Here is a 24,767-nt window from a genome sequence, read left to right as displayed (position 1 = left end):
TCACCGCGGGTCGGTCAGTGCAGTACCGGTACGGCGTTTATTGAAGAATTTCTACATGCATGCACATATACATACAAATCTACGCATTCCCACGTATGCATACAGAAAACACAAATCCCTTGCATATCGAGTTGTTGAGAGATAGGCAAGGACATGGACATGGTATGCATCGAGTGCATGCACAGCCAAGTCCACAACAGGCCTGTCTCGGGCTGACATCAGGTTTCGACACGGCGGGACTGATACGCGAATGTTACTTGCTCCTTTGGGTCTCACTGTCTTGTCTTTGTTGTCTCTCGCCTCACCTCGTCTATGCTGTACATCTTGCCACTCCGATGAAACGACCGTCTTATGTGGGCAATGAATGGATCATACAGGTCGCTTGCGCGTGTATCTGCGCCTGCACTCCCCGTCTCAGCCAGCCCTGCAACGGCCTTTAGAACCAACGTCTCCAGCCTCTAGTCTAAGCGCTTCGATCTTAATCCCAGCAGAAGCCCATCTTGCATCTAAGGCACATACACATACAAGGAACGTGCATTGTGTGCACAAACACCATCAACGGCTTTGTGGAGGCGAAAAAGGAAAACCCACTTCGGCTTGCATGCCTTGCATCTACAGCCCTCGAGATCAGCAAAGCCTCATTTCTTTAAAACTTGGAGGGGAAAATGGAATGGCGGACAATAACACGACGGGCCGTGCCATTGTGACGTTATCTACGGCGGTGAAGGGAAGATCCCACCCAAAGTGCTCTGCCACATGGTTGAGATGCAGAGGTACGAAATGAGGCTTCAAGTGCATATGCATGAGAGTAGATCCATTTTCATGTGCGTTTACTAGGCTCTTTAGAAGAAGCTGGCCATCCAGGGGAGAGGGAGAGAAGAGAGTAGAGGCGGGGCGGTGAATTTTAGGGGAGGGGGCTTGTCGATCAAGCCAGAAAGAGAGGTATGCAGCCCTAATCTACAACAGTTTGCATTTTGTACGCATGCTATGTAGAGTGAGCTTGCTGTAACTGTGAGTTATGGACAACACATTTATTGTTTCTTGGAAGGTAGGTCCGAGTCTTTTTGAGGTGGGGAATCGATTTGAACAAAACAGAAGCTTGAGTTCACGAGTTGTAACTTGTTTCAATAGCAAACGGCATATGCATTACATGAATTCACATGACATCTTCACCTTTCATATCAACCCCTACAATGTCTCTTGCATTCTGCCAATATGCGTGATCATTCGGCGCCTCACTTAGGTATGTCCTGTTCCTTATGAATGTCTTTTCCCCACAGTGAACATTTCCTCTGTTCATATGGACGATTGTAAGCGAGACGATATGAGCCATACTGTACCTAGGCTCTCATCTCTCATCTACATATGAGCCCCTGATAACTCGATCTCGGTACAATGATCATCATCCTCTATCGAGGCCTTACAGCTCGGCTTAGCTGTGTCAATTTCTCTCTAATGACTTGGGCATCATTACAGCCCCCAGGCTTCCCCATTTGGGGCATCCGTGTCTCGATTTTACTTGTGATCCCCCTCCTTCATGGCCAAGAGTCAGTGATTTGGACTAGACTGTCCTTTTCAAGAATTCTGTCATCATGTGCCCTTGTAGAGCTTGCGTGACAGGTTTCCAAAGCAATGGTCCTTGCCATGTACTCTTTTCTTTTCTCTTTTTATGGCTGACACTAAGGTGGGTATGGCTAAAACAGTTCAGTTCGGTTGTTTTGGTGCGAGCTGGAAAGGTCTAGAAAGACATCGTTGTTGTTTGAGCCTACGGTGCTAGATGCCAGCAGTCATCCCCCTCTCGGTGGTGATGTCTCGCACTTGTTTGTTTGTTCGTCTCTCTCTCGACACGCCTAAGGTCACAGTCACTAAGGCTCTAGAGTGTTCTTCTAAGAATATGCTTGTTAAAATCAGATTATCTACTATCTTGACGCCAATGTCTCGATTTCGCCCCCTTGTGGCTACTTTCGACCTTTTTTTTGCTGCCATTTCATTATCTCAGATGCTGCCATCTAATTGTGAGTCTAATAACTCCAACTGCAGTATACCAACCTCGTAAAATGGTCTAATAACCCATGGTATATCAATCCACACAACTCCAAAAGGCAAATGAAGCCAGTGCGTACACTCGCGTATCGACAACCGTGAAGAAAAACTGAAGAACTGATGAGACGAAAAAACAAGAAAAAGACAAGACCTCTCTGGCGGATAAAACCGCCTTTTCCTGCCACCGTAAATCATGAACCAAGCCACCCGCTCCCTTACATCCTCTTACAAAGACCGCCAATTAATAGAATGATAAGCCAAGCTCTCCCTGAATGAAGGAAACCGGAGAGGCTTCTGCATAGCTTGATGTGATTGGTATCAAAACAGCAAAAAGAGAAAGCTAATGGCAAAACCCCTGCATCAATGTGTTCAGAAAACCACCCAAAGAAATTCAACCGCTTCGTTATGGCCTCTAGAAGAGTCCAATTTTTCAATTCCTTTTTAAAACACCCGCTTCTGTAAATTCTGCTTTTTTTTTTCCCTCAAAAATGGAACCGCTGTTGTGCCTCCCGTATGGTAGTGCTGTTGTAAATTTGATAAAATGAAATGAGTAACGCTGTCGAATCATATCCAAGTTGTGTGGTACTTCCGTTTTATGTTACGAACGATGAGTTCTCAGTACATGCGCCCATGGTAGCCCATTTCGCGCGTACTACCGTTCTCATACAACATGCCGTTGTTGTTCGGTGGCTGGATGTGGTGATGACCGTGCATGTCATACACCTCATAGCCACCGGTGTGGGTCTGGCGAGGCATGTGGTTGATAGGGCCGGGCTGGCCTCGACTCACACTGTAAGAGGCGAGGCTGCCCGATACAGGAAGTCCGTGAGGGGTCACTGGTGTTGAGGCAATTTGAGGAAGAGGATACTGGGGCACAGCTGTCATGGTGTTGGCAGGAGGGGACTGAGATGCCTTGGCCTTACGGTCAGCAACCGTGCGGGCTTTTCCTCTACCCTTGATTCCTTTGTTGCTGTTCTTGTAGTGCGTAGCGAAGTATTCGAAAAGCTCGCGATCAGCTTCGCAGACCTCCTCGCCTGAGGCAATGATTTTGGCGAATCTCATTGTAAGCTTCTTGAGAGTCTTCTTGTGGAAGTTGTTCTGGTGCGTCTAGGAACTGGTTAGAACACTATCTATTTCAAGGACCATCAAAACATACCTTCATGTTTCCAAGTTGTGAGAATGTCTTGTTACAATCATCGAGAATGCAAATGAAGGGCTTGAGGCCTTGGTGAGTTTGCAGGTGGGCGCGAAGGTTACCGCGTTGAGCAAAGTGGCGATCACACTTGTCGCAAGCAAACGGGCGTTCGCCTGTGTGACGACGTCTGTGAGTCTTCAGGTTGCCAAGCTGAGAGAAGGTGAGGTCGCAACCAGGAAAGTCGCAGTTCTGGAGGTGTCAGTTGAAAGTCATTAGCTATAGAGGTTCTCACTCACGTATGGTTTGATGCCAGTGTGTGTCCTGCGATGAATGTCGAGATGAGTCTTTTGTGTGAAACTCTTCTGACAGTTGGGGCCGTCACAACGATATCTCTTTCGAGATGTCTTGTTGTCCATAGGACCTGGTGTTCCTTGACTTTCGAAGCTTGCTTCGGAGACAGGAGACATTCCAGGAGTCAGTGGCTGCTGTACTGTATCGACTTGCATGTCTGCCTTGCGTTGGATGGCTTTCATCAGCTCATCTACTTCTGTTTCGAAGTTGATCTGATCACCAGGGTTGAGAGTTTCGTTGGAGGTGATGGTCTTTGAGCCCGTAGATGGGTTGGTGCCCGAGGATCTGACAGTCGAGGCTTGCGAATCGCTCCGTGCCGGAGAAGGTGCTTGTTCGGCATATGTGTACTTCATCTCCCGAGGATAAGAGGGAATTCGGCCGTGGTCGATATCATGTCCCATGGGTCGGCGATCATTGTACTCTATTTTGAAAGGCGTTGAGTGGTGTGGAGGTGTAGGGGGACCTTGATATCCTCCAAATTGGTAGGGGTTGGGAACCTGATAGTGAGGTGCTGTGAGACTGTTCACTGGACCTGAACTGTAGGGGGGCTGAACCATATAAGGTGCCATGACAGGTCGTTGGAGAGGACCAGTAGTGGTGGCTCGAGAGTCAAAAGGAAGCATGTGTGAGGATGCCATCATAGTATAGTCGCCGGGAAGTTGTTGCCCCCAGCGTCCCCAGTTGGGGGCGTCTGAAGATTGAGCTGCGAGGGCCATTTGCAAATTCAAATCAGTCCTGCTCTCAAAGCAAGACTGATACGTTCTGTTGCTTGGACTGATCCCAAAGGAGTAAGTCAGGAAAGACTTGGTATTGCTGGAGATGATCAAGAGGGACCGGAACAGAGTGTATGAAGACGACAAGAGGGACCTGAACTAGAGTAGAAGAATAGATATGATGTAGAAAGAGGCGATTGTATAAAGTTTTCAAGTCCTGGGTATGGTTCTTTGTGAGGCAGACTTGACTTGATGGTAGAGAAATCCAGAGGAAAGACCCAAGTATATATCCTATGGCTTGAGAAGATAAGTTGATGTGCGACAAGGGTCAAAATCTCTTGGAGCCAATAGAACGGTAACGGTCGGAGATCCTCTTCAAGGCGGGTCAACCAAGTTTAGTACTCTATGTGACCAGGCCCTGGGATTGTAACAGAAGGTAGCCCAGGTCTCGTCATAAACTGGCCTGCGTCGTGGACTGTAAGCTTCAAACCCCTCCCCACTCGCGGGTACCAGGCATGGGCATGGGCCTGGGGGTGGGTGGTCGATCTAGTCAGGGCGCCGCAAAACCAGAGTGAGGATGGGGTTTCTGGGTCGAAAAGATGATCAAACGGAGGGGTGAGGCACAAGAGCTTGCCTTGAGGGAGATAGACAAAACTAATCCATGTCTAGCTCCTCTGTCTAGACTGGATCCCAAGCAGCTGTCTCTCTATCATTTTGATATCTGAACCTGCCAGGTTCAAAGCCACAGTTGAGACATTGGTAGTGAACATCAGCAAGGGGAAACATACCCCCGGAAATTTCCTTGGGAGAGAGCTGAGTTGAGTTGATCTCTCTCTTTTCTCAATGCTAAATCGATCTCACTTGGCTCCATCGATTTGGGCGGCCGCCAGGCCGATGAAGGTGAAATAGGGATCAATGCTGGGAGTTCGGTGTTCTCCCTCTAGAGTCTTGACTTGAGAGTGAGTCAAAGGTATGCTCCAAGTCTGAAGACAACATTGAGATTCAGCTCATAAAGTCGACTCCAAGACCTGTATAACAAAGTCTTCTTCTCCATCTTGAAGATTTGATGTCAAGTTTAAAGACGTGGGTGTGGCATTGGGATGCGGGATCTTGACAAGGGTCTTTTTGCGCTAAGAAGGACGCCGCTCCTGGGGGGGGGGAGCTTGGAGTTTGGACAAGGGGTGGAGGGGTGTCAAAGGGCGTGCATTCAGGAACAACCATGACTGAATTTCTCCAAGGGCCATCCCTGAACCCGGGACATAATCTCGATTTTTCATCCTCTCCATCAAGGCCTCGCCCAGCCGGACGCCGCCGGTGTTGTGTTTGAGCTTCAGCGCAATACCCGGCTGCTGGAGCCGGTTGCTGGCATCGGCAGACGTCAGTTACTGTTGCTGATGGATTCTGGGTTCTGCTTAGAGTTGTTGACTCAACTTGTGAGTTGCTGTTCAGTCCAAAAATTCTGATGATGTTGACTCTGACGTTCATGACAGTGGTGGTGATTCGCTCGCTAGTTGAGCTATGATATAGTCAAAGATCGTCAATCGCTGAATACAACGTTCAGGAAACTATTATGAGTCTCGAGTTGCCTCCACTACAGGTTCACATTATAGGATCCGCAAGGCGGCTCCGTGTCTTCGAGCTGTGTTCTTCTTTCAGGTGCTCAAGGTGACGGCCGCTTCCGCTGCCAACAGGGCCTGCTGATTTGAACTGGCATTGCGGACCCATTAACCTGTTGCCCATCATGAAGCGGTAAATTGAGGTTTTACTCGGGACCGTTTTGCAATCTCTCAGCCGTTGGGTTCTGCCCCATATCCCAGAAACTCCAGTCAGGTGAGGTGTGCAATTTTGTGCTATGCGGAGTTGTCCCGGCCATGAAAAGAGACATCAGCAAGTATTGCTGCAGCTGGTTATGGCAAGGCTGGCCAACGTCGAGTCCCTTGCGTAGACCAAACGTACCTACGCCGCACAGCCACCTGTCGATGATGTTGACTTGCCATTGAGTCGATTCCATCAGCGTGATGAGGCGTCGTCTCTCATACTTTTTAGAGAGTATGAAGGCGGGACGGCATGTGAAGCGCCTCTTCTGAGCACCTACAGTAGTGGCGCTGGATCAGTTGGCATAAATGGTTCCTGGAGACAAATGCGAACCCAACGGTCAAACGTTGGTAGTGATTTTGGCTCCGCCAGACTAATGTTAGGACTTCAGAGGCTTGAGGCGAGGTAGGGTAGCCGTTGTAAGACAATTGGGTCGAGACAAGACATGATTGTTGGCTGCAGAGATGAGGTTGACTTGTGGGACCTGGCGACACGAATGCTCCGTTCAGAACGGCAATATTCTCTCTTTCCTTACCCTATGTTACGACTTTGGCTTGGTTCAGTCCTGCTCTTGTGGTGAAGGCTACGTGGTTGTTGCTTTTTTACACAACGCGGCACTGCCCTACGGTTTGCCATGGATATCATGAGATGGAAGAAATTGTCCATCATCATGGGCAGAGGAAGCTAATGGTCGTTTCTATTAGCGTCTCTTCTCAATACTCGTACTCTAACCCAAGCCAGGTCGGGCGTCGGCAATCAAACAAAGCTCTCAAATCCCGGGACAGCCGCTGTTAATTCCTTCATGGGGACCCAGCACCCAGCCCAGCGGGATAGATACATACAAAGAAGGGCGATATGTTGCGACGCGGAATATATGTCCCCCCCCCCCTTCCCCCGGTGATTCTTTGCTCTGTGTTGAAGTCCTGTTTTACGTACCAATCCAAAGAGCCCTCCGGTAATGCATGCACGGCAGTTATTCTCCTATTTCATGTCCGGGCAATATCCGGCAGCACTGCACTCTTTTCCATAAAATACAGAGAACAGCACAGGGCAACTGTAATCTGGACGATTATCTTATTCAACGTCTACCGAGTAGCTAAACACAAGTCGCACTCAGCACAAGATATTTCTCACCCAAGGGACAGACAATTGTGTGAATGCTTCTCCTATGTTTACCAGGGTGCAGACGTGCCATGTCAATGCTCGCTTGATTCCTGTGATTTCAGGAGAAGAAGCGAATTTGGAGCTGAAAGGCCGTGCGTCCAGGGTTATTGTGTTGCGTTTGCACGCATTCATTGCGTACGAGCTGGGATAATGCTTCTTTCTTTTGTTCAATCACAACTGCGGAAGGTCGTTTCTCGCTCACCATGATGCGAGCCAATCGAGAGAGCACCACGAAACATCCATAGATGCTGCCCACCAGTTCTCTTATCAATGTGCTACGTAATGCCTTAGTCGCGGGTCTTTTCATTGAGCACGTGCAGACGAAAAGATTGTACCCTTTCGCATTGACCTTCACCCTAGACAGTTTTGAACTGCCATCACGTAACCCAAGTTTGGGTTGGCACCGGCCCGTTGACCATCTCGTCTTGTTGGTTTGAGAAAGGACAATGCCACCAACAATCAGAGATCTAGGCAAATCAACGACCCCACATGTTGTACTACGGCTCTAATTGATCGCGATAATCTGAGTTTCACAGCAGCGATCGTGTACTTCAACCTTATTTCTCTCTACCTCCTGGGTTGTGGTACTGTAGCAGCCAACGAGATTCAAAGGCGCGAAACAGCATTCAACACATTGAACACCGATATGCTGGTGATGCCCGGTCATAGCATCTCAGCCTTTCAGCATTATCGCAAAATCACGGGACACAATCATGACAGTTATGAATGGTCATTCATATTAGCTCATAACGGTGTCCCTCAACGGAACGGTGTTGTTTTCTCGGCCGATGAGAAAACAGGGACATCTAAGTAGACACCCCTGTCCTTCTCGCAAGGCCATTGAGGGGGGTGTACAGCCTCAATCTATTTCGAGATAAAGCCACCCTCAGAGGTCACAGAGTACAAAAATGATATATCATTTCACTACGACCCATTGATGGACTTGGATCTCGCTGCATCAAAATCTCGATTTTTCTTGCCTTGGTCTCCGGAAGGGCTGAAGAATGTCGCAAAAGCAACAGTAGAAGGGGAAAGAGTAGCGCAGGACTAAGCCATTGGGTTATCATAGTCTCCCAATATGGACGCTCAAACCCTGGTGACCTGCGCTTGAGTGAGGCACGGCACCTCAGTTCCGTCGTGGGGGTTATTGCGTTCACCTTGGCTAGCGATCCTTGTGAAAGCAACGAGACAAAAGTTGGCAAGCTCCAACACCTTGAGCCATTCAGTTTGCCATGACGGCGGGGTAGAACAACAGGTCATGTGCAATGATTCTTTGGTCGACCTGGTAGCCTTGCTGAAGGTCAATCCGATCTGGGTTGTGACTTTTGAGATAGACAATCGGCAGTGAGCTGCAACAGACACGTTTTACATACTCGCTTCTCGTTGACTTAACGCCTGGCAAGCTACTTCAACTTTAGTCATTCGGCTGCCGGATTTATCGTGTTTAGCTACCCTGCCACATAAGGCATTATCGAGGGAGGGCTACAAAAAGCTCGCGGTGGACTGCCTATAGAATAATAGAGGAGTCGCGATGATACTTAGTTACCATTGCCATATCTGGGGAAGCTTGAGAGGAAGAGACTTTGAAACCAACCAGGGTTCAAGCAAGGATGTTTTACGAGGGAATGGTCAGGAGTCAGGAACAGTTACAACACAGCAGGGGCAAAAGCTCTGCGCTACGCAGGCGCCGTTCATCTCTGACTGCCGCGAGCCTTTCAATAAGTTCTTGTAGTTGATTGACGTATCACATCGGTACCGTGAATATTGCCTCAGATGCACTAGCATAAGTCGCAACTTAAGACCAATATTCGCTGGCAATTCCCGACACCTGGTCCTTGCAATACCTGCGAATTCTTACCTTCACATCCTGGCCCTCGAGGTTCTAACATTAGATGGTTGCTCAAAACAAGAGCGCGGCTGTGCGGCAACAAGCCGCACCGCTCTGGTTCATGCTTATTGAGACTGGCCATTGGGCGCACATGATCCCGGCCGATGGCTTTGATGAGCTCCCAGAGCTCTGGAAACATCGGAGATATTTTTGGTGATTGGGCTGTTTCATGTGGATTGAACACGGCAGATAGTCTTAGATTGTCAACCTCTGAGTTTGATGGTTTTCTCTCAACTTTTACGATCAAGACTGGGCGGAGTCGAAATACACAGCGAGTTCTTTGGGATTTCTCTCTCTCGCTAAAGACGGTTCAAGTGCGGAATTGCTGTTGGAAGCCCATAAGGCAGACAGCGTAAGAGAGACTGAGGACAAGCTGGGTGCCAGACAGGGGTTATCATTGCCAGGGGTCTCTATGGACTCCAGTTCAGGGCAGTTCTGGGGACTATGGGGCCGGCAATACACGGCGGGGGCCGTCCTCCGCAACAGAGACCGGCCGGCGAACCCACCCCGAACCGAGTTTTCTCTCTACAGACGTCGCGTTATCCCCGTTATCGTCACAGTGGATGTCAAATCTACAAATCATCCGATCTACAAGTTCTAGACGAGCCATCTCGGGTTCTCTTAATGGCATCCTCTTGTTGGCTTCGATGGAGTGAATCTTGTCAGGAAAGGCGTACATTTGACGAAGTTTGGCGAAGCCACCATGATTTCTAGAAGCGTAGCCATCATTATAAACGTAACTTAAAAGCCCTTACTACCCATTTCTTGCATGGTCAAGCTTCGTCGTTTTTGTGAAGAAGGTCGGTTTTTAATGACGCCAATGAAGGCTGACATTCACTCAACTATATCCGTCTCAAATTAGATCACCATGGTGGAGATGACCGATCATGGAGCTGGTGAGCATAAACATAATCCCAGTCGAGGGGATAAGGGAAAGACCGACGATAATTCAGCCCTGACAATCCAGGACTGACGAAGCGGGACCACGAAATTCATCTCAGATGACAACACGGGGCAGTACAGTCCAGAATGCGGGTATCCATCATGTTCAAGGACAGGCGGCTCAGCGGGCAGATTGACGAATTTTTACTTCAACCACGATACGCTCCAATCCTCTCAGAGCATCATCATCGAAGCAGCCTCGGATTGAGAAGATGACTGCCTGGCCAATAGAATCGCTTCACCCGCAACTCAACGTTTCCTCGCGGGATCACGCCCCATGAAAAGACCCTTGCTGCCAAGATCCAGGCACACCCACACCCGCCATGTTTGCATGACACTCAATAGCATGCAATAAATACACCTGCAGCTGACTGCGAGAAACAGGTAAAGCCTGCATGTAATTCTTGCAGCGTTGGACCCTTGCTCTGTCCAACGACCGAGCCTCACGCAGTCCTTTAAGTATGCACGGAACGTTTCATCGAGGCTTCATCACTTATCAAGTTCGCAACTCTTCTTTGACGCTCATCTCAGCCCAATTTAGAATCTTCTATCCCCTTTCTTCCTCTTACCACCCCCAAGCCTTGGTTTCTTTTCAAGTCATGGTCTGCCTACTCATGCAGGAGTGATGCTAACCCAGTATCTTCCGAAGCCCTGGCCCTGGGGTTGTCGAGATCTGGCACTAATGTTCAGCTATCTGCTCCAATGCAGGGACGCAGTACATGCAGAGCAGGAATATAGATTATTGCAGAATCTTCACCTAGTGACCAGCCGCTCACGTCGAAATCTTTTGTTCAAGACTTTCAGCAGGCTGTTCGTTACTTGATTTGAGTGATTGCATCAAGCTTGCTTAGCATAATTGTACGTAGCCAGTGATGAGAAAACTGACATGTCAAACATCGAGAATAGCCTCAGAGGCCACTAGGCTGAAGTGTTAGTGTATCTTATTCGACAGTTTGCGCCTCGATGGTAATGGTGTGGAAGTAAACCAAAGTCTCGACAAGGGAGCGAGCCCACAACATCAGAACGTTTGAGGGTGCAGTCAAACCCATAACTCATGTGTGCCTTGAACAGTAAGTGTCAGGCCAGAAACACGGCGGAGTTTACCAGGGATGACTTCAGTAACTTTTGCGAGCTACCAAAGGAAAGGAGTGGATTGGTTGGCGATTGAGTTATACCGAAATCCTTGTTCACTGTTTCTGTTTCGTTCTTCCTCTATTCTTCCATCTTCTCTTTCTGCGCATAGCTCCTCTAGCTCTGTCAACTAGGATTAGGGTGGATTGTTTCAAAATGACAGCGCGAAAACTCCTATAATTGACGCTTTCATTTCCGTAATCAAACCAGTTGACAGATCAGGGCAATACTCTGCGACACGGACTTCAAACAGCGCCGAAGGTGTTTGCTTGCTTGAGAACAAACGTTGAAGAACCAGCCTGCAGATGCTCCGTGCTTTATTCCCTAACCTTATTATTTATTTTTCGGCAAGCAAGATACTACATTACGACAAATGCTGCATAAGTATTCGAAAATGAGAAATGAACAACTGATAGTAGAAGCTTGGGCTCGAATTGTGATGGAGAGGGTAAACTCGGGAAGTTTTCGGTTTCGGGATCTCGTGGCCCCGATCGTTCGGCACTGGAAGACCGGAAGATCGGAGCACAAGCGGAAGTTTGATACGGCAAATCGGGAGATATTCAATGCTCACAACTGGTGCATCACTGCTTGCGGTAGCTCCCGGAACAGAGGTAGCCGCAGCTTATTTCTCACACGGCTTTATGCGCTTGGTGCGCAGTGCGCTACGACCGTATTGCTGTTTTGGTCGATTCAAGACTGTTGTGGTGGTCCTCTATGTGTAAGAGCAGGGTGCATTATTTGCCCACAGCGTTGTCTTAGCTCTCTTTGCGCGTGAGCCTTGACAGCGGGACGGCGGCTCGGCCTTTAGTTGCTACCAGCTGTCGGGGACTGCCGCTGGCTGGTCAGTTGTTTTCACGATAGGGGTATATTTAGTAAGATCTCTCAATTAGAGACCCGAGGAGGTCATTGCACAACACATCCCACCGTGGTGTCGGGTCCCGCTAACAAGGGGGCCCTGGTTAAGCGGCGTCTAGCCATGGCGATCTTCGACATGGCCCTGACCAACTTCAGACTCAAAGACAATGCTGTGAGTGCGTCACCGGGATCACCAGCCAACGTCAGTCAGGAGAAGAAACATTGTCACTGAGAGATTTCTCGGGCTACGGAGAAGAACAAACTCGTGATAGGTACTGTCAGTAGAGATCGAGAGTCTGAAGTTAAGGATCTGGCACTAGCGAGTAATAGTCGCTGCCCAGTTCCCGTTACGTTGCTGTTCATCAAGCTAAGAAAAAATCGTGTTTTAGTATGATTGATAGACTGAAGCCACGGATTACCGAGAAGGGCAAATTGGAAAACGGCGTGCCAAAGAAGCGCGGGGGAAACGGGAGAGTCACACGGACTCAGCCTAAGGGGGAGTTCGATTAATTAGGGCATCTGCTAAGGCTGCAGAGGCTGTCGAACATCCTGGACGTTGCAGCTGTTGGTTTGGCACACCAACGTCAGTGCGTATTGTGAGTTGAGAAACCACAGCAGTAGGGCGTATTGACTACACTAGATACCGAATATTATTCAAAAATCAGTCAACTCCTCGGTGACGATCCTAAGGCATGCAAATCCCCTCACTTTCGTCATTATCCAGTTAGCAGATATGCATATTGCCTTATTCTTTCGCCTTGTTGCGACTATAACGAGAGTTACGCAACGATCCTGCAACAGCCCCTGCTCGGCTCAGTCCAAGCAGCTGGATTCTTGCGACCTGTCATTTCTGGCGAATCTCAGATCCTCGGTCAGCAATTCCAAGATAGGCACCGCGCCAATGCAACCCCGCGGCAATTGGCCAGGTTGGCCAGGTTGGCGATGGAGCGGGCTCCCAGGTGATCGATTTGAGCTTGGGCTGGGATGGCAATCGGGTTGCTCACCCAGCTTCCCAAGGACCAAGGTTGCAGCGGTACCTTGCAGGACGTAACAGAAATGCTGGGTACCCCCACCATGACGCTGACCATGAAAACTTGTTGTAGGGTATGAATACCACAGTCTCTATGATCACAATCAGGTAAGGGAAGTGATTACTGAGGGTTGTGATTTTTGCGACAGCGCAGGATCTGGTATAGAGAGATTCTGCAAGGGAGATTGGCGTGGGAGTTTCAGACCAAAGGAACCGGCTTGATTACCGCCTGGCCCGTAGTTAGTAGTGCTCATTAGGCGAGAGTATATTGAAAGCTCTATAGTCGGCTGTGAACCTTATTTGCGACACTTGGGCAAGAAGGTGTTTATTGTTCCCTGCTGGCCCATCATACGCCATAGGCATTGCATTGTGATCTCCATGACCCCTATCATCGCCTTACCGGAGAGCAAGCTCTGGCTCCTTATCCCTAGTCTTAAGTCAGGGTTTATACCCAGACCGATACCGCAATCCATGCTGTGGCTGGCATCAGCCTTAGTTGATCTATCACTTGTTATCCACAGATGATTGAGAATGACTACCCGCCTCATTTACCAACAATCCCTTACAGACCTCGAAAAGGCCTTAGTCTCTGGAAGACACCGCCTGCTCCTGATACGAACTGTCCTCACCGTCAAGAGACTCTAGCGACCCACAGGACTGGGTCCAGAGATTAGCCCTGAGATGAGATCCTCGGGCGAAGCAAATCAATACCACGTCGTATCTGCCCAAAGAGACGCGTTGTAACGCTGATTCCTCGAAGAGTATCAGCTTGCGAGCTGGACATCCGCGCGTTGTAACAGTAGCAACGATATCCTTAGGGCCCTGCATTATCTGATCCTATCTTCACATCTGGCAGATCTTTGTTTCCCTCCCCTGCCCTAGAGTTTACGTTGTCATGTTTGATCGTCGAAATTCGCAAGCATTACCCCTAATCAGTATGATGCCGTCGGTGAAGCCGGCTCGATCTGGCACTTAAACCATTTCTTTTGTAGAAGATGAAGCTCGAAATCGACCCTTTTTTGGCGTCCGCGGGAAGAGCCTTGATTAGGGGAAACGGGCGGCTAAATCTGGGGCCGTAGTGGCCGTTCCCGCGCGTGCTTTTGCTTTTTGAGCGTGAATCAGAAATGGCCATAGTAGCGAGAACAACTGACTACCTTTGAAGGGAAAACATGGTGCTGGAAATGGTTGTTTGCTTATACGGTGACAAGATAGGATGAGCTAGAGTTCGTCGGTCAACAATTTTAGCATAAATGGGTTACTACCAACTATACATGTCACAGAATCTGTATTGAAACGGCACAGCGTGGGATGAATCCAATTGGGCTGTGGCGCGCGCGCACGGTTTTGCGCCTCGTTCCAACACATGGCCAACGATTTGCCCGTGCAGTAGAAACAAAGACAAGGACAAGGTCTGCTGCAATGGAATGGCTGAAGTGTTGTCTGTAGCTGATAATAGCCTGCCAAAGAACCACTGTGGGATTGAGTAGGCTGCCTCTTGGTGTTGCACACCTGTCCCAAGCCCATGGTAGACGGAGATCCCCCAAAACGCCAACGTCATTTTGGTATCTTCCGGCTGGATAATTTTCAATAGACCATCCCTTGAACACGCTTGAACTCTATCCTGCGGCACAGTAAAAGTGTAAGCCATCGATTGGGTCATAGGGACAGATGATTCGCATCTATTACTCGGATCGTGATCCGCGGTCTTGGTTCTTGTAACGGGTCTCTTGTCTCAGGAGAGACTCATTCCTAGTGATTAGCATCTCCAGATATGGGTCTTCATCATTCACGGAATAAGATCCCTCAGGCATCACTTGCATTAACCTTGAGAGCTAGACTATTATTCTGGTTCGAATCGCGTGATCAAATTGTGTTGCAGATTTAAGATACGGAACTAGGTATCGAAGAAATGGAATGTATTGGGACCAAAAACCAAGCAAAATCATGATCGTTCGGCAGATGTATTTCCAGCCAGATGGATTCTCCGAGTCTGAGCGCGCAACAACTAAGTCAAACCCGCGCCTTCCGGCCCGGGACGGGATTTTCATTTTTGTACTCTCTTTCGGGCGATATTTTGACACACAGACATTGATTGACAGCAGCGCATGCATGGGTCTTATACGAATTCTTTGAGGGCCTATGGGATATCTTCCCCTGTAAATGGGACCCATTAAGATGAGCCTATCTCAGTAATGAGCACTGAGCGTTGAGCTACGGAGAACAGTTCGTCCCTTCCGGACTGGGCGTGAGTGTGCACGGCGCGCAGAGGGAAAGAGTCAGTGATCCACCAGCTGTTATGTCTCTGATTCGATATGATATGATCTGAGGTTAGGACGAAAAACAGGTCGGTGCTTTGCTGTAAGGCAGTTGCCACAAACCAGACTGTCGGGAGAAGAAGCAAGATCGATCGCACAATAAGCTCAGACTGCCAAGCTAAGGTAAGGTAAGACTGCAACAACCAACAGCAGGCACATCGCGGCCCGCCCATTTGGTTGTCACGCACCACAAAGATTCTAAAATGCGCGAGATATGATGAATTACATCTGCCGATACTCACATTTCCCCCAATGCGTAAAGTATTACGTCTGCATTATCTCTTCATCTCTTCATCTCATCAGCTGGCCATTGAGCCCCCCTTTAAGCGGAGAATCCGAGTCAGCCGCAGCGCAACAGAGAGGGCGCCACCTACTGTAGGTGAGAGATGATATATCTGATTTGTTAAGGGCACAGTTGCAGATGACGACTCCATCGGGTACCTTGCTAAACCATCTAGGGTATTCCTTAACGAGCTGAGAAGAGTCGCATTCGTGAACGATCCTGGTCCTCTAATGCTCTCGTCGTGCCGCAGCCTCAGTTTGAACTGAGCTCGACTGAATTGGACAGACTGACGTGGAAGCTAGAGTAACACCCAAGGATCGATGCCATGGATTTATTCAGGCCCCCGTCATTCTTGCTGCAAAATCTCATCTCTTCCCCTGTTCAGCAGCATACAAAGCAACCCATTCAAACAGTCAACGCAACTCGACGTGCCCCGCAGAGGATCAATCGACGATCATAGGTCACTACCCACCAAGAATCGCAAGCAATACCACAAACAAGCATAACGAGGTGACGAGTTGACATTTCGATATACAGCCACTGTAACTGAATTGCCAAAAGAAAACCCCAGCCAAACGCATGTGATGGTGGTGAGGTGTAGTCAATACACGTGCTCATCACGCAAGCAATCAATTTATCGATCAATCAATCGATCAATTCAACGGCAGTCAACGCCAGACATGTCTTCGATTGACGCACAGCATATTCTGTCAAACGAAAGAAGCCCTAACCTTGCACTTTTGACCTACACCATCATACAAACACAAGCCTGAGTCGAATCGCGATTCAACAAACTCATACCCCTAGTGCTGGTCGAAGTGCCTCTAAGAATTTCCAGAGACCAATGGTGTCACTGGATTCTCTTCTCGTCTCTTTTCTCTTCAGCTCTCCAATCCTGTTAGAGGAAGCCCAACTAAAACTAGGGGAGGGAACCCGATTAGTCAACCCAACCCCTCTTCGCGACTAATGCCGCTGGTACAGTAGATTACTCAACCCTACTTCGACCTACTGAAGTCGATCATTTATCACATTTCAGCGATGCATTCTTTTGGGTTCTTTGGGAGGGGGTGTCAATGCCCGAACAAGATCAACCAGGTCAGGAACTTCAATTGACGCCACAGGTGAGTGAAAAAAGCATCTGGGTTCCAACATGCTGAGATCGTGGCTGATGCGCCTCTTTGCCCTTTCCCGATCCCGACGTTTTCCCCAGCGCCCCGATATCGATAACTCCAGGGCCAATTGTACAAGACAATATCGTAAAGTGGTCTCAAGCCTCACTTCACCATGGTAAACTTCATGATGCTCAGCAGGGCGAATGCTAAAAGCAGGGCGACGGGGCGAAAGTTTAGCCTCACATACAGTGGCGATACTTTTACATGACCCAGCAGTCTGGGATGACTCCAAGGGTAAATAAAGATGCTCTGAACAGAACATCAAGTATGTACGACAGCGATGTGCAGTATGTCTTGCCCTCTGATGAGTACTCATTTCCCACTTCCACGGATCATGTGCTATCCGGACGAACCAGAACACAAGGTCGTCGTTTGCCAGAGCCCTAGATCCCTCCAAGATCCATCCAGGGCGGGTGTCGCTATGATTTGTGATATACGACGAGAAAAGCCCTGACAAAGGCACCTCGAGTCGTTATTTGTGTATGAATCTCCGAAGGGAGTGCCCGAAATCCATCGGTACCCTCCTATTTGAGTCCGATTTTCTACTCCTATTTACTCTTGTTTCGGGGTTCAACTTAATCTGCATCGAAATGATGCAAGATGTGAGGTTTCAATATTGATTTGTTGTGGCTATAACTCCCCGGTGCAAGGGGCAGAACGCCAATATGACCGCAAATGGCTTTGTGCAGGCTGTATAACTTGCTTTCAGAGACAACAAAGAATGTCATACAGGAAATGCCGTTGTTTTCCCCTTTTCGATTTGATCACGCATGCACGATCTTTCCTCGTGGTCATCGTTTTAATGCCAAGGTAATTGCAAACTTGCCTGTGATTACTTTTTTTCGGTCCCGAGGGTGCGTGGTCGAGATTCGTGGCTGAACGCCAAAAAGATAGGGATGTCATGCCTCCTGTCGTGACGTTTCATGAGCAAACATTTTCAGCTGACTGTACAGTAATTACCATGCATGCAAGATTCGATCTTGGAGGCTCTGGTTGGAGCTTGTGGGAGACGTCGTGCGGAGCCAACCAGGGTTTGCACAGGTGTCGAGGTGACATCGCGTTCACCAAGAGGGTCCTCCCCACGAAACCTGAGTTCCAGCCTTCGCTTCTACAACTCTTGCAGGTGGATGGCCTTCGCAAAGTTCACCACGACTCGATATGCCCGTGTCATTATTCACATGGTCCCAAGACCCGATCTCCAAGCGCCCTGGTCGCGATCCCCCATCTGGCTGAATCAGAGATCATAGTCTTGGCACGATGCCTCAATATTAACAAACAAATTGTACTCCTTTCTCGGAACTGATGGTTGCCAGCTGATGACATTATTGGATCACTTCAAGACACAGAAGCAAATAAGGCTTTGCGCATCAGATCTCGGACAGGCCGGGAAATAGCAGGGGACAATAGCAAGCGTTCTGTCAACCCAAGCATTCGGGATCCGGGGGGTCGAGCGATCAACCGAGAAGGGCCTGTCGACCAGCACTTCGGCTCGTCCCGTACTGGATTCGCAAGTTCTGCCGTTTATGGACCGGTATGACTTCCTGTTCGAGTCCCAGACTCCGATGACCGTTGTGTTTTGGGATTTGACAGTTATTCTCAGACATGGAGAATTCTGGAGATGCAACTTCGCCCTCCCCTTCTAAGAGACGAGGAGACGATACGACGCAATTGTGAAAATCTTACTATATGGAGTGTCTCGACAATGGAGGACCCCCCAATTCACTACCTGTCATAATCGGCTATGGCATCATGCGGCCAGCATACGTCTGCTTTTATGCCTCTTGGGGCAAGAATCGCGAAACTACCATGTCAACAGAGGCCTTTTTTGACCGTTTCAGTATCTATCGTCGTATTTGCCGAGGATTATTCGTAACAGAAGGCTGACAGAGTTAAGATAAATCAGATGCGAACTACATGGTTGTTTGTCCAACTCGAATGCGGCAGCGAACTGCGATTTGCGCCTTTTTTGCACACCGTATCATCATGTTTTGGCCAGAGATGCTGTGATGATATGGGGCCGCATCAGATCCTGAGACTGCTGTGCCGTTCGTATGGAGGATCGCAAGAAAGTTCTTGTCATATGGGTTCAACTATCAACCGAAGACTCGTCTGTCACATCAGAGCTACGCCTGTTTGAACGCAGGCCTCTCACGCCCACAATAGTCCCCCCCGCTGCAGAACATGATAATCACGTTTCTAAGCTTTTCAAAAAACATTTTGAATGTTGAATGGGTTACCGGAGCGGACACAGCTCCATGAGGATGGCCAGGCATGGAGGAAGCGATTTGGATAACCTATCATGTCACTTTGTCATGTCTGCACCATTCATATGCGACTGATGACTCGCGGTGGTTGTTAAGTCTTAAGGTCGATGTGGTACTCACTTGCGAGGATCTATTCTCGGCAGTGAATGAATGGGCAATGTACGGATATCTCACATGTGCCCCTGTACGAATCGACTGATTTTGCTATCTCAAGGGCCAGGGTTGAAAGGATGCGCTTCCCCGTGCGAAAAGTTTTCAACAAACATAAGGGGGGTTTTTGAATGGAAATTTGTCTTGTTTCTTTGGCCTAAAAATTCTCGTTTCCACGGTTGGCGTGATCTCTTTCCAGCCGATGGCGGCTGCGGAGAAGCTCGGGAAGGCTCAGGCAATCTGTGGTGTGATTGTGACTGGATGTCGGGAATTCGAGGGTTCGATTGAATTTCGGCGAGATCTTGACACTGAATCCAGGTACGCAAGTTTCAGGGACCGGAACAGAGTCTGTTTGATTGGGTGTGATATCCGGGGTATTTGGGATGAGCTTTCGGTTTGTAAATGTTCGTGATGCATGAGGTTCTGGTGAGTGCTGTGAACGTATCAAGCCATGGGCTGATGGTCAGGACATGACATGGAGATTGCTGAGTAGTGACAGGCATGACTATGTGTAGGTAGTAGGCCAATTCATTTCCATATTTTGTGTTTGAAATACCTCTCTACTATAGCTGGCGTGTGCTATAGACACTCAATGTTTGTCACTTCGTGGTGTAGGGTATGCTTGACTCAACTGGCGCTGGAGGCGTTGTGGTAACACTCGGTCGCTATATTTCGACAGTGATAATTGTAGTATATAATGATAGGCTTGGTGTAAGGCTTATCATTATGTACTGGTCTTGCTCATTTTCTGGGTGACTGACTTACACCGTAGTTGTGATGTATTGCTAGGATGAATCATGTTCGTATAAGCATTCAAAGCTGTAGCACGACACGCTAAACGTCCTCGACTCAAGTGGTCAAGTAAAGATGCGATTCGGTATTTATCATATATAAGAGAAACCAGTCAATTTGTTGACAAGACTGAGTTTCAGTCACCAGTAGAGTTGATTCAAAGTACTGATATATGTGAGGGGTGATGCACCATGTTTACTGACAGCACCAACTATTGTCTTTGGTTACAGCTTGAAGTCTATACGAACCCAAATCAAGAAGAGGATCGAATGGTGAAATATGTTTACCATCCGTTGAAGTTTCCGAGCATGACAAACCGAGTCTTGTAGGTGTTTCACTGCGTCATATCTCAAGCTCACGAGATAAAATCAATAAGAAACAACTACAGCCAACATATGGGAGCAAGATGTCTGAATCACGGGCAGTATTTAGTACAAAAACCACTGCCCCCACAGCCAAGTAGGAACTCAACTTGGCAGAAAATAAAGATAAAGCTTACAGCTACTATCCGGAACTGGCTGCAAATCAACATCTTCTAAGCTACCGACCTCTTATAATAATGTGTGTCTTGACCTGCACCAAGTACGACTGTACACAATGCCAGCGAGCTATAAATGGCACTGAGCAACTCAAGACCTGTCCTGAGATGAGACAGGGTATCAAATGCGAGACAACTAACGAGTATATCACCGAGTACGTCTCAGCTGATCAGTGCGAGGCGTGCGAGATGCGTAGGATTGAGGCTGAAGAGGCTGCTGCGGCAGAGGAGGAGGCGAAGAAGGCAAAGGCGACCTAAGCAGCGATAACAATGAGGATGGGTTAGGTTAAAGTGGCTCTGCCATATACTGTGCAATAGAGTGATGAGTGGTGACTTATGCTTTGGGCGTATGCCTCATGAAACGTGCTCTTCACTTCCTAGATGCCATCTAAATCTAAAATGTAATCGTGATAACGTAAATCCCCAACGCCATGCGGAACAGATTACACCTTAAACCCACTGAGGAATATAGTACTTGACATTTTCATACACCAAGAACGTCACCCACGTCGCGGGCATAACCCTAACAACACCCGGTACCATACCACGATAGAACCCTCTAAGTCCATCCTCGGTCCATATTCTTACAACGACGCCTCTGATACCCCGACCGAACCGTTCGTCAGCTTGGTAGTTCTGAAGTCTACTCCGGAGTACTTGATACGGATACGTGACGGCACCAGCGACGAATTTGGACAGACTCGATAACCCAACTGTTGCCTCAGTGGTCATATGCTCCCTTTCGATGCCGTGCTTCTCACGACGCCGCGCGTGGTACCATTTCTTTGCGGGCTCGTATACTGCAAACTGTACAGCGCCGTGGGAGACCCCTATTAGAGAAATGCCCAGACCACGGTAGAAGCCCCGAATGCCCTCAGTCCGAAGGATGGAGCGGGCGCCAGCCAACATAGAAGGATATGCACCTTGAGAGCCTCGATCAGAGGATACCATGCGTACTTTAAGAACCCATATAGGGTTGGTTAACGTAGTCGTTGATGCGCCTGCCAAAGCACTAGCGATGAAGTAATCGCCTCCAGAGGGACGTCCTCCAGGCCGACCCTGCCACGTAGCGAGAGCGCGCTCAAAGCGCGACTTGAAAAAGAAGAAAGAGGCCCAACTAGAGGCATTTCCGACAAGATTAGGCGTTAGACCGCGGTAGAGAGAGGCGACAGGGTGAGGAGTAGATGTCAAGGCACGGAGAATAGATACTGTTGTTGGACGCACAGCATCGGGGGTTGCGCTACGATAGACTAAAAGTAATTGTTAGACACTGTAATTGCGCGGTAGATAAGCAAAACCAAAATAGTCATACTCTGCATGCGAGTCTTGACGACGTCGAGAGGGTGAACAGTCAAGGTCGCGACTGTACCAGCGCTGAGACCAGCGATGGACTCGATGGCCGCGGGAGAGAGTCCCGCATGATTTAAGTCGGGCATATAGGGAAATCAGATATTTCTATAAGCCGAATATCATATTTTATGAGGTTAAAGAGAACAGCAGAGCGCCATGAGGGAGAGTGGTGGTTGAAAAAGTTGGAAGTCGCTGAAATAATTGTTCGATATAATATTTCTGCGGATCTCAAAGCTACGGAAGCTCGGCCGAGGTTTCGACGTCACCAGAGCAATTCTTGCGTCTTCTGCCGCATCAAACCGAAATTCACACGGTCAAATTTTCATTGAAGGAGTATTATGTGACAAGATTTAATTATGAGTGGTATTCCCTTATTCTGGGCTTCATAGCGTTGCAAGATGATACATGGTGATTTTTCACACTCATTCGTACACAGTCAACCCCTCCTCCCAAGCATATCTGCGGTCGTCGTCGAATTTTACCACGCCTTGTCCCAACGCCATGAATGCTGGTAGTAGTTGTCCCTTTCTCCCTCGAAAAGCATCTTCACAAGATAATGTACACTGTTATGTTTCGTATAGCTGTAGAACTGCTCCTTGCTTAGGAGAGGGGAGAGAGAAGGCTAAATGGACTAAGTTAGCCTTGTTTGTGTATGTGGTTCGTAGGGATCGATGCATACCGGATGACTGAAGGTCGGGGCTCGCTTCGGGTGTAGCCTGGGATATATAGTCAGTATTGCCGTTACGATCGCATGTCGTTATTCGAGCTTGTTCGTACCAAGATAGAGGATCAGAGGAAGATAGCCACTGTAACACCAATCAGTTATTGCCCAACGACAAAACCAAATATCGACATACTAGTGAATGGCGACGCGGGAAACGTCAATGAGCTTGGCAATGCGCTCCTGTGCTATTTGTTAGCGAAGCTGCGATAGATAGATAGATGCCTCCCCAACCTATATCATACCTTGGACTCCTCGGAAAGGGCAAACATCTTGGATTAAATCGAGGAAGTGTAATAAATGAACTTGAGATAGTTACACAACAAAACGATGTAGCTCAACCGAATGTTTCAAAGCTCGAGGCTGATAATCAATAAACCGTAGTCGTTTCTGGCGTTGGCGTTGACGTCTTCCCAAAAATTTCGGAGAGCTGCCGGGAGCTGGAAATTCCACCTCCGAATCGCGGACATTTGGGCGGAAGAACCTCGGTCGACGCCACATTTGTATCTGCACCTAGTCTGAGGTAATGTGGCTTATGCGACAAGGCTACCTCATTCATCCCAACCATCAGCCAAAATTTCCAGAAGCTCCATGTAAAGGTGATAGCTAGTTTCACCTCTTCATCGCGACAGCACAATTTCTGGCCAATCTTTCTCCTCTGTATTTGTCGAAGTATTCGAATTGGTAAGAGACAGGGGTCTCTTCAAAATCTGTCATCATGGCGCAAAATAGGCATTGGTATAGCTCTCTCGTCCCATCGCAACGCGACAACAAAGCTAACACTCTTCTCAGGGAACAAGACAAGGAGGCGACGGTTTACATCGGAAACATCGACGAGCGCGCAACATCCGCAATGGTATACGAAATCATGCTTCAGATGGGACCCATCCACAACATCCACATGCCTCGCGATCGTGTTACCCAGACACATCAGGGCTTCGGCTTCGTCGAGTTTCGCACACCCACAGACGCTGAATACGCCGCCAATGTTATGAATGGCATCAAGCTGTACGGAAAGAGCTTGCGCGTTAACAAGGCCAGCGCAGACAAGCAGCGTGCCGCTGAGGTTGGCGCCGAGCTGTTTATCGGAAACCTCGATCCCATGGTCGACGAGAAGATCCTTTACGACACGTTCAGTCGCTTCGGCCCACTACTCAGTCTGCCAAAGGTCGCGAGGGAGGAGTCTGGCGCAAGCAAGGGCTTTGGTTTTGTCAGTTTTGCCGACTTTGAGAGCAGTGATGCTGCTATTGCGAACTTGCACGGACAGTATATCTTGAGTAAGGAGGTTTCGGTGCAGTATGCCTTCAAGAAGGACGGAAAGGGAGAGAGACATGGCGATGAGGCAGAGCGAGAACTCGCTGCTCAAGCGAAGAAACGGAATATCGTTCCAGAAGCACAACCTGTGCCCCAGGCGTTTCTACAACCACCACCTGTTGCAGCTGCGCCTCCAGCTGGTTTCGATCCTTCAGCTATGGGAAGAATGCCCGTCGGTGCACCTCCACAAGGCATCCCTGGTGGGTTTGCACCTCCCGGCCGAGGTCCGTCGCCATACAATGTCGGGGTTCCGCCCCCCGGAGCTCCTCTAAGAGGCTCCGTCCCTCTACCACCAGCTCCCTCAGGTTTACCAGCGCGACCCCCACAATCACAGGCTGGATACACCAACCCAGCCGATTTCCACCCTGGCAGTTTCAGACCACCCTCCGGATCTCCGGCGCAGGGCTACCCAGTTGCTCCTCCGCCCGGATTCCCTGCTCCTCAAGGCGCCCCCGGTGCTGCTGGTGCTCCTCCCCCTGGTTTTATGCCTCCTCCAGGCTTCCAACCACCCCCTGGATTCCGTCGGTAATCTACTATCTTCGCAAAGTCATAATGCATCTCTGAAATGGGAATGCTTTTAGTAAGCTCTGGACTCAATAGAGTCCAAGATCTTGATTGGCGCCGTTATCACGGCCAAAAGCACGACCTTGGGTCGTATCTAATTACCACTTTCTGCCCCTCAAACAGCTAAGACCAAAGACATGTATGGTCAGGTATCGTACAGATCTCCATAAACCCCCGAGTCTGATATACAATCATGAAAATAATTTCTCTTTTTAAAACATGTGGGGGAACTCCTTG

General features: G+C 48.8%; 6 protein-coding genes across 6 annotated transcripts; 2 read left to right on the top strand and 4 right to left on the bottom strand.

The window, feature by feature from the left end:
* Positions 1–2,658: 2,658 nt before the first annotated feature.
* BKA55DRAFT_589349 (uncharacterized protein) lies at positions 2,659–4,245 on the bottom strand (the record flags this gene model as incomplete). The annotated part of the gene is made up of 3 exons (XM_046194920.1): positions 2,659–3,150; positions 3,200–3,427; positions 3,475–4,245. 3 exons carry the CDS (start codon positions 4,243–4,245, stop codon positions 2,659–2,661), a joined length of 1,491 nt encoding a protein of 496 aa, XP_046054656.1.
* Positions 4,246–12,701: 8,456 nt separating this feature from the next.
* BKA55DRAFT_152931 (uncharacterized protein) lies at positions 12,702–13,163 on the top strand. The gene has a single exon (XM_046184954.1). It carries the CDS (start codon positions 12,771–12,773, stop codon positions 13,086–13,088), a length of 318 nt encoding a protein of 105 aa, XP_046054655.1. The 5' UTR covers positions 12,702–12,770; the 3' UTR covers positions 13,089–13,163.
* Positions 13,164–13,805: 642 nt separating this feature from the next.
* On the bottom strand, positions 13,806–14,813 carry BKA55DRAFT_152923 (uncharacterized protein). Its single transcript, XM_046184953.1, has 3 exons — positions 14,334–14,813; positions 14,222–14,285; positions 13,806–14,164 (listed from the first exon to the last, which is right to left on the bottom strand). The coding sequence occupies exons 1-3, from the start codon at positions 14,725–14,727 to the stop codon at positions 13,996–13,998; spliced, it is 627 nt and encodes a 208-aa protein (XP_046054654.1). The 5' UTR covers positions 14,728–14,813; the 3' UTR covers positions 13,806–13,995.
* Positions 14,814–20,861: 6,048 nt separating this feature from the next.
* Positions 20,862–22,153, bottom strand: BKA55DRAFT_553403 (mitochondrial carrier domain-containing protein). Its single transcript, XM_046191529.1, has 2 exons — positions 21,894–22,153; positions 20,862–21,831 (listed from the first exon to the last, which is right to left on the bottom strand). Exons 1-2 carry the CDS (start codon positions 22,015–22,017, stop codon positions 21,032–21,034), a joined length of 924 nt encoding a protein of 307 aa, XP_046054653.1. The 5' UTR covers positions 22,018–22,153; the 3' UTR covers positions 20,862–21,031.
* A 4-nt stretch (positions 22,154–22,157) lies between these two features.
* Positions 22,158–23,209, bottom strand: BKA55DRAFT_553394 (TOM7 family-domain-containing protein). The gene is made up of 5 exons (XM_046191528.1): positions 22,898–23,209; positions 22,789–22,835; positions 22,709–22,737; positions 22,611–22,647; positions 22,158–22,553 (listed from the first exon to the last, which is right to left on the bottom strand). Exons 1-5 carry the CDS (start codon positions 22,922–22,924, stop codon positions 22,532–22,534), a joined length of 162 nt encoding a protein of 53 aa, XP_046054652.1. The 5' UTR covers positions 22,925–23,209; the 3' UTR covers positions 22,158–22,531.
* Positions 23,210–23,370: 161 nt separating this feature from the next.
* BKA55DRAFT_499549 (uncharacterized protein) lies at positions 23,371–24,495 on the top strand (the record flags this gene model as incomplete). The annotated part of the gene is made up of 2 exons (XM_046186663.1): positions 23,371–23,390; positions 23,445–24,495. 2 exons carry the CDS (start codon positions 23,371–23,373, stop codon positions 24,493–24,495), a joined length of 1,071 nt encoding a protein of 356 aa, XP_046054651.1.
* Between the last annotated feature and the right edge of the window lie 272 nt (positions 24,496–24,767).

The sequence above is a fragment of the Fusarium redolens genome, assembly GCF_020744475.1.
Source record: "Fusarium redolens strain MPI-CAGE-AT-0023 chromosome Unknown BKA55scaffold_2, whole genome shotgun sequence".
Classification (NCBI taxonomy): Eukaryota; Fungi; Ascomycota; class Sordariomycetes; order Hypocreales; family Nectriaceae; genus Fusarium; species Fusarium redolens.
Note: the sequence above shows the minus strand (reverse complement) of the source record. Positions and strands in the feature narration are given on the sequence as shown.